The following is a 9,157-nucleotide window of genomic DNA, read 5'->3' on the forward strand; positions in this document are numbered from 1 at the left end:
AACTGACCCCCCCCCAAAAAAAAAAAACTTCAATTAACAACTCAAAAACCGAAGTGGAGTTGTGGTTCAAATGCCCAGTGACAGCATTTAGGCCCTGAGTTCAAATTTTACAACTGACAAAAAAAAAATCTCATTGTAAAGGGTGGTCAAGATGCATTGACTACATATATTGACATGCTAAATAACTGCCTTACCAGTGCTGGTGGCTCTCATCTGTAATCCTGGCTACTCAGGAGACTAAGCCCCGAAGATCAGGGGCAGAAAAGAGATTCCTAATTAAATAAATAAGTAAACTACCTTAATATCCCACTGGTGAGTTATATATAGAAGCCCAACAGGAACTAGAGTTCTTTGTGCTTCCGGATTATATAGCTAAGCCTTTTTTTCCCTGTTTGTACTAAAATTTTCACTTAGAGAAAATATGGGTCATATTAAGTTTCCACTATTCAAATGTCTATTAAAAAAAAAAGCTGTGCCAGGTACCAGTGGCTCGTGCCTGTAATCCTAACTACTCAGGAGGCTGAGATCTGAGGATCACAGTTCAAAGCCAGCCTGGGCAAGAAAGTCCATGAGGCTCTTTATCTCAAATTAACCACCAGAAAACCGGAAGTGGTGCTGTGGCTCAAGTGGTATAGCTCTCTCCTTGAGCTGAAGGGCTGAGGGACAGTGCCCAGGCCAAGTTTGAGCCCCACAACCGACCAAAAAAGCTGTATCTATATTTGGCAAGTAAGTAGAAAATGCTTTATGTTGAGAAACAACACAAGCACTTTATGTATGTATGTGGCATTTTAATTGAATTCACTAGCCCAAATTACTGATTACAGTTTTCTGTAGGAAAATAAAAAAAAAATTTTATTGTGAAAATACGTGCAGAGGGGTTACAATTACATGGGCAAGGTAAATGAGTGCATTTCTTATCAAGCATTGTTGCCTCCTCCTTTGTTTCCCCTTCCCATATCCTCCCCCCCCATCCAGGGAAATAGAAATTTCTTTGCTGGAGTTGCTATCCCTATTAGCTCACCATGTGTAAGTGGTTGCCCATGAGAGCAAGTTTTGTTTGCTATAAGAAAGTTTCAAGTGGGCTGGACGCTGATAGCTCATGCATATGTAATCCTAGCTATTGAGGAGGTTGAGATTGGAGGGTCATGGTTTAAAGCCAGCCCAGGCAAGAAAGTGTGAAATTCTATCTCCAATAAACTACTTGGAAAAAGCCAGAAATAACACTGTGGCTCAAAGTGGTAGAACGTTAGCCTTGAGAAACTCAGAGATGACACCCACCCCCGGAGTGCAGTGCCCATGACTGACAGGAGAAGTTGCCTCGTTGCCCTATGTTCACAAGTGTGACTTCCTTTATGTAGGTCTGGAGGGCGAGCGGCCTGCAAGACTCACAAGAGGTGAAGCTGACAGAGACACCTACAGACGGAGTGCTGTGCCCCGTGAGTAATGCATCTGGATCTGGGGTTGGGTTTGGGATAGGAACTCTGTATTCTTCGGTCCTTGAAGATGCCAAAGTGATCAGAAAAGGTCCTAGTTTCCAATCTCCAGATCAGAACAGCCACATTCCCTGTGTTTCTGTGTGGGAATTATGAAGAAATCTTCTGAGCCCTGAAGACCTGTAACTAGAATAAAACTGAGAACTTAGTGAATCTTTGCTCCTGCAGTAGAGCTGGAGGACAAGGCTTGCTCAGCTGTTACTGCAAAAATAGTGGAAAATCTTGTTTTGAGTAGATGTGCTTGCCTTGACTGAGAACCACAGGTTTGTTCTGGAAGAGTGATGAGTTAGAGGCCATCTGCACTGTTGATCAAGGCCGCCTCATTGAACTAGCATTTAGTAACAGGAAGAATGGGTGTTGTATGTTGAAATTTTCAGGTGAGAATTTTCAAGAGCAGTCTTGTGGAAAAAATATTGCACAAACAACTGAAAGGGGTGAAAGCAAGCCAGCGGCTCCAAGGGATGGAACAATCTAGGCAGAGGCCCTTGGGGAGGAGGCCTGGCTCGTCTGTCTAGGCAGCTGTGGGAGATAAAAGTGTAGGCTACGGTAAGGACTTGGGCTTAATTCTGGGGAAGGTAGTGAGCAGAGTAATAGGATTCAACTCAGTTGGCAGTCTGGCTTTGTAGCAAAAGCAGTTGATTATGAAGTAAAAGGAAGTTACAAAAGAGGTGTACTTTTTGACTTCGCTCCCTCATGGTCATATTTTCTGCTTAAACTGAAATGAACAAATGAGTAAGGGAAGGGTATGCTGCAGCTTATGTGGTCACAAGGGTAGTGGTGAACAAACTTGTGGGTGTTGTGTGAAAAGAGATTCCAATTTTAATGGTATTTATTGAAACCATGTTTGTTACAGGCCGGACAACTCCACTCCATTTCCCATGTTAGCTACAAATACATGCACAATCTAGTAGCCATACTTAGCAAGTTAGTTGTTTTACTGTTACTTAACACAATACATATGAATGTGTTGTTTCATCTTGGAAGTCTCACAGGTATTTTGTGCACATCTCCACTTGAACTAGGTCTGCTAATAGAACAGGGCCTTTTTTGAGCTAAGGTCTTGCTTGCTATGTAAGCTCAGGCTGGCCTTGTTTTTGATCCTCAGTTCAGGTGCTGAGATTTCAGCTTTGATTTTGCTTCTGTGAGCCTGTATTGCCTTTGCCTCTTGGTTCTTCCCATACTGAGCTGGTTTGAGATGAATGCCTCAGTGATGGAAAATGAGGGTATAGGGCTGGGAAGGTGGCTCAGTGGTAAAGCACTTGCCTTGCATGCCTGAGGCCCTGGGTTCAATTCCTCAGCACCACATAAACAAAAAAAAGCTGGAAGTGGCACTGTGCCTCAAGTGGTAGAGCGCTAGCCTTGAGCTGAGGACTGAGGGACAGCGCCCAGACCCAGAGTTCAAGCCCCATCACCGGACCCAAAAAAAGAAAAAGGAAAATGAGGGTACGGTGTAGTTAGAATATGCTTCCTGGGGCTGTGAAGAGTTGGAGTGTTAGTGTGGAAGGGGGGGCGCGTGGTCACAGGGGAGGGGGGAGCAAGCGCCTCAGAAGATGTTTCCCAGTCCTGGGTGGTGATCGGTGATCTTGGTGCATTGTGGGATAGCTCATCAAGAGCTGCATTGTGTGACTTGTCTCCCTTGCTCTACAAACTTGCTCTAAATTGGTGTTTGTCTTTTCTTCCAGCTGGTGCTGACAAGAAAGCTGAGGCTGGGGCTGGGTCTGCAACTGAATTCCAGTTTGTGAGTATCCCCCCTGAGTGCTTTCCATAAGCTGTTGCTGGTACTGGCATCAGCCTGTGGAATATAGGGTGTTAAGTTCTGTTCTTCCCTTTCCCTCAAATTCCAAATAGTCATACAGTACATGAGATGTAGTATGCAAACTTTGATAAATTTATACATTCCTGAAGTGAGCCTTACAAATGAATCACTTCATATGGCAAGTTTGTATTTTCTGTTTCATTATTGATGATCATCATAACTCCCAGATTGATAAAGTAAAATCTGAAATTTAACTAGAGATTGAATAGGCTTCAGAACAAGGTTGGTCTGGAATCAGATTATCTTTGAGGTATGGTCTTAAGTGGACTCCCCCTGCCTCAGTTTCTCATCTGTGATGTAATAAAAGTAATAATTACGTTGAGGTCATTGTGAGATTGGATAGTGTAGGTCATATACACTATATCACCTGCAGTGGCAGTCCTTATAGCACATGACTTAGATCTGCTTGTGTGAAGGAAGTCTGCATAGTAGAAACACAATCATGGCTAGTTCCCAGTCATTCCCACACATATGTATGTGTGAACACTGGGTGGGTGGCCATATTCCCATTTTGCCAATGAGGAAACAGGCCTAGGTGTCAGCACTTTGGCTGCCTGCTTTTAGGGTGTTGCTGGGGGTAATGAGACCAGAAACTTGGCAAGAAAGGAAAAATGGAGTGTGCAACTAACGCCGATGTTCTTTCTCTTGCAGAGAGGGGGCTTTGGTCGTGGACGTGGTCAGCCACCCCAGTAAAGATGGAGATTGTTTTGTGTTGAATAAACTTGTAGCCAGAAAAAAATGTGTCCCTTTTACTTGTATTTCATTGCCTGAACAAGAATGGTTTGAAGGGGGCTGGGAAGGTGGCTCAGTGGTAGAGTGCTTGCCTCGCATGCTTGAGGCCTTGGGTTCAATTCCTCAGCACCACATAAACAGAAAAAGCTGGAAGTGGCTCACATGGTAGAGTGCTAGCCTTGAGCTGAAGTGCTGAGGGCCAGCACCAAGCCCAGAATTCAGGCCCCACAACGGACCAAAAAAAAAAAAAAGAATGGTTTGAAGGTCTGAATGTAAATTGGCAAGATTGGGTTGGTTTGGAGCATTGTCCTTGTCCATTGACATCACTGCTATTAAAACTTGTATTTAGTCTTGTGCCCTCTTCTCTTTGACAGCTCCCTGCAGAGTTGGGTTCAGTGACACTGTGGAAGTGGCTGGGATACTGGCTCCTCCCATAAACTAGTCACATAGACAGTGCCCATAGTGAGGAAATTGTTTCATTGATCTGGAATGAAAGTTTGTTTCCTAATGTCTGGAAAATGCCAGAGGGAAAGGAGACAAATACTTTGAAAATCTTGCCACAGGCAAGGAGAAGTACTAGAGGTGTATATACCAAATTTACGTTTTAAGGCTCAGGTTTGTATGAGACTGGAGGATAATATATGCAAGTTGGCATTGTAGTCTGGTGGTGAGTGAGTGGAGTATATGGGGCCATGAGTTCAAAACCTAATGCTGAAAGGCATGAAAATGTGAAAGGGGGCTGGGAAGGTGGCTCAGTGGTAGAACGCTTGCCTTGCATGCATGAGGCCCTGGGTTCGATTCCTCAGCACCACATAAGCAGAAAAAGCTGGAAGTGCTGTGGCTGAAGTGGTAGAGCACTAGGCTTGAGCTGAAGAACTGAGATACAGTGCCCAGGCCCACAGTTCAGGCACCATGACTGGCAAAGAAAAATGTGAAAGGAGTTGCCCAGACATCTAGAAACATGGAATTTTTCTTTTTGGGGGTCTGGTCATGGGGCCTGAACTCTGGGCCTGGGCGCTGTCCCTCAGCTCTTCAGCTCAAGGCTAGCGCTCTACCACTTGAGTCATAGTGCCACTTCTGGCCTTTTTCTTTTTGCTTTTGTGGTGCTGGGGAATTGAACTCAGGGCCTCATGCATGCAAGGCAAGCGCTCTACCACTGAGCTACCTTCCCAGCCCCCTTTCTAACACTTTCTAATCCCTCAAAAGGAAAAGGTTTTCTCAAGGTCTTTTGTCTATAGCAGAGTAGTTGAGTGAGACCAGGTTTCCAGGGCTGGCTTGTTATGAGTGCTATAGAGGTTTGATGGGAAATGAGTAGAACTTTTCATACTGCAAACAATACCATGAAGGGAGCCCTAGTATAGCTGGTGAGAGCTTAAGAGACCCATGAAGACTTAGCAAGATATCAACTGCCTTGCCTCAAGCAGTATGGTAATATGGTGTAGGTATGTGCTATTGTGGGGAGCTCATCAAGATTAACCCAGGACTGGCCCACTAAGGTAGGGGCTTTCATCCTACAAAACAAGTGTTTTTTGGGTTCTGGAAGTTTGAGAAGCATTTGTGGTGTACTGTGTGCCAATCCTATAGCAAAAAGCTAGGCACAGTGGCTCACACTTGTAATCCTAGCTGTTCAATATGCCAAAAATGCTTGTGAGGCCCTCTACCAGTAGAATGTGGTGTACACCTGGGATCCCAACTACAGGTGAGGCATAAGATCGAGATGCAGGCTGGCCTGGTTTGTAAACCTTAAGGCAAAAAGGGCTTAAGTGGTAGAGTACTTGCCTGGCAAGTGCAGGACTTTGAGTTTAAACTCCAGTACTGCCAAAAGAAAATATATTCTACAGAGGTGGTATTCTAGAGCCACCACAAGTCCTGATAGCAGTGTAATTTAGGCCACTAGATGGCAGCTGATGGTAACTCCATATATACATATCAACTTGGGAGGTGAGCTCTGGAACCTGAACCACCAAGAACTAGAAGCTTGCTTGTCAGAAGCAGTGTTTGGGGATGCTTGTTTCAGCTCGTCAGCCGCCCTACCAAAGATTATTCAAATTTTCAGCTGGCTTGAATGATGTCAAGTGGTTTACCCCATGTCCACATGCCTTACTGAGTTCCACACTGAAATGTTTGCTCCAGCCCTTCTGCTCTCTACCAAGGCCAGCCTTGGTAATTTTCTGGCCCTAAAATGTCATTTTTTCAAGGAGGAGTCTTTTCCCTCATAACTTGTTAAGAGTTTTGTTTGGGGGTGTTTTTTTTTATTTTTTTTTAGACAAGAGCCTTAGTCTGTAACATAGGCTGCCCTTGAACTTAACATTCTGCTTCAGCTTCCCAAATGCTAGAGTTCCAGGCCTGCATTATCAGGCTTGGCTCAGAGTACATACATTCTTCAAGGTCACCTGTGGGGTCTAGGTATATGACTCAAGTGGTAGAACATCTGTCTAATCAGCATTGAAGCCTGGAGTTCAAGCCCCAATACTAATAGGGGGGAAAGCACTAGTGAAACAATAAGGAATCCAGAGTATGTGGATGAAGACAAGCCTGTGAGTCCCTCTGGTAGGTTGTAATACCCCTGCAGTCATTCCACAGCTGGCCAGAAATCTGATGAGTGCTCAGACAGGCTCAAATTTTTGCCCTTAAGCCCCTCAGGCTAACTAGAAAAACTGCAAGAAGCAAATCAAAGGCATCAGTAATACCTGTAATCCTAGCTACCCAGGAAGCCGAGTTCTGAGAATCATGGTTTGAAGCCAGCCCAGGCAAGAAATTCTGTGAGATTTATCTCCAAGTAACCAAAAAGAAGTGGAGCTGAGGCTTATGTGGTGGAGCACTAGCCTTAAGCAAGAAAGCTTTCGGATAGCTTACGTTGTGAATTCAAGCCCCAGGACTGGGAGGGGAAAGAAAAAAAAAAAAAAGGTTTATCAAACTTCCTCATTTTTATCAACTCTTGGTCTGGCTAATTTTTTAAGCCATCACTGCACATCCACAGATATGCAGAATGTGGATTTGTTGGTACTGGCAATCTTAAATTACTGGTAATCTTAAATTAGGAGGCAAGAGTTCTGACAGTCCAGGTTCAAAACCAGCTTCAGCAGAAAAATTTGAGACTCCTATCTCCAACTGACCAGCAAAAAATGAAATGGAGGGGCTGGGAAGGTGGCTCAGTGGTAGAGTGCTTGCCTTGCAAGCATGAGGCCCTGGGTTCGATTCCTCAGTGAAATGGAGATGAGGCTCAAGTGGTAGAGCACCATCTTTGAGTGAAAAGGCCCTGAGTTCAAGCCCCCAAAATACTGGTGCACACACACAAAAGAACCCAGATTTTATCTTGTAAATGATACTTAAGTCACTCCACAACATTAAAGTGGCAGGTGGTGCAGAAAAGGGTAACATCACTGGATGCTGGTGTCTCCCACCTGTAATCTAGCTACTCAGGAGGCTGAGATCTGAGAATTGCAGTTCAAAGCCCAGGCAGGAAAGTCCGAGAGACTCTTACCAGAAAAGCAGAAGTGGTGCTGTGGCTCAAGTGGCAAAGCGCTAGCCTTAAGCTGAAGAGTCGAGGGACAGTGTCCAGGCCCAGAGTTCAAGCCCCATGACTGACCAAAAAAAAAAAGGGGGGGGAGTAACATCCACTGAAGACACAAAGAGTATTAGGTTCTAGTGTCCTCACTGTAGAATAGAGTGGACTGAAATTGGTCTGCACAGTGACACACTGAGGCACGGTGTAGTCATGGGTAAGTGGCTCAATCAATGCTGCAATACACAGGGGCCTGCTAGTGGGGAGGAGAGGGAAATCTATCATTTGATTGCTCAGTTTTAGAAAGGGAAATGAGGACAGAATGAGGGCATGGGCAGGGAGGGGGATGAAAGGGATTGTTTAAAAGTTACAGCCCATAGAAAACTTGGAGCCCATTTCTACTTAAAAGTGCTTTATTGGAAGCCTGCGATAAATGCATGGCACAGGTCCAAAAGAACAGCCTCTGGAAAAATCAGTGCTGCATGGTTTACTGACATATCAAAGAGGCCATTGTGAGGAAAAGGGCATCTTTAAAAGCAATTATTAAATGGGAGAGGATGCCCAAGCTGAGGGACTAAGCAGGCCTCCAAATGGGACAAAACTTACAAACTGTATGAATCAAGTGAGATTTTTAAATCCTGAAGAGTATTGCCTCACCTCCCCACCCCCCAAAAAAGTAATTCTAGTTCATCAAAGTACACAAAAAGTTGGAACTAGGAAGGGGTGACATTTCCCAAAAAGAAATGTTGTCTTATCTGATTATGAAACTATAACCCCACTGTACATCACAATTTATGTGTATGTGTATGTATGTATGTATGTATTGCTGGTCCTGGGGCTTGAATTCAGGGCTTGGGCTCCATTTCTGGGCTTCTTTGTGCTCAAGAATAGCACTCTACCATTTGAGCCATAGCACCAGTTCCAGCTTTTTCTGAGCAATTTATTGGAGATAAGAAACGTATAGACTTTCTTGCCTAGACTGGCTTCAACCAACCAGGATCCTCATATCTCAGCCTCCTGATTGGCTAGAACTACAGACATGAGCCACTGGTGCCCAGCTACATCACCTACATATATATATTTTTTAAATTTTTTTTTTCCCGTCGGTTGTGGGGTCTGAACTCTGGGCCTGGGCACTGTCTCAGCTCTTTTTTTTTTTTTTTTTGGTCCAGTCATGGGGCCTGAACTCTGGGCCTGGGCGCTGTCCCTTAGCTCTTCAGCTCAAGGCTAGCACTCTACCACTTGAGCCACAGCACCACTTCCGGCTTTTTTTCTTTTTGCTTATATGGTGCTGAGGAATCGAACCCAGGGCCTCAGGCATGCAAGGCAAGTGCTCTACCACTGAGCCACCTTCCCAGCCCCTGTCTCAGCTCTTTAACTTAAGGCTAGCGCTCTATCCCTGAGTCACAGTGCCACTTCCAGCTTTTTCTGCTTATGTGCTGCTGAGGAATTGACAGGACTCATGCATGCAAGGCAAACACTCTACCACTGAGCCACCTTCCCAGCCCGACATCATCTTTATAATAACAATTTTTGTTGGTGGTGGTCATGGGGCTTGAACTCTGGGCCTGGGCGCTGTCCCTCAGCTCTTCAGCTCAAGGCTAGTGCTCT

At 44.9% G+C, this 9,157-nt stretch overlaps 1 protein-coding gene across 1 annotated transcript in view; it reads left to right on the forward strand.

Moving 5' to 3' along the window:
- Rps10 (ribosomal protein S10) overlaps nucleotides 1–4,048 on the forward strand; it is an 8,789-nt gene extending 4,741 nt beyond the window's left edge. Inside the window, exons 4-6 of the mRNA XM_013029618.1 lie at nucleotides 1,359–1,436; nucleotides 3,176–3,231; nucleotides 3,961–4,048. Of these exons, the coding sequence (XP_012885072.1) occupies nucleotides 1,359–1,436; nucleotides 3,176–3,231; nucleotides 3,961–4,002 (176 nt within the window). The 3' untranslated portion in view covers nucleotides 4,003–4,048. The remainder of the gene's footprint in view (nucleotides 1–1,358; nucleotides 1,437–3,175; nucleotides 3,232–3,960) is intronic.
- The last annotated feature ends 5,109 nt before the right edge of the window (nucleotides 4,049–9,157 follow it).

Source organism: Dipodomys ordii, unplaced genomic scaffold (genome assembly GCF_000151885.1).
Source record: "Dipodomys ordii isolate 6190 unplaced genomic scaffold, Dord_2.0 Scaffold120, whole genome shotgun sequence".
Lineage (NCBI taxonomy): Eukaryota > Metazoa > Chordata > Mammalia > Rodentia > Heteromyidae > Dipodomys > Dipodomys ordii.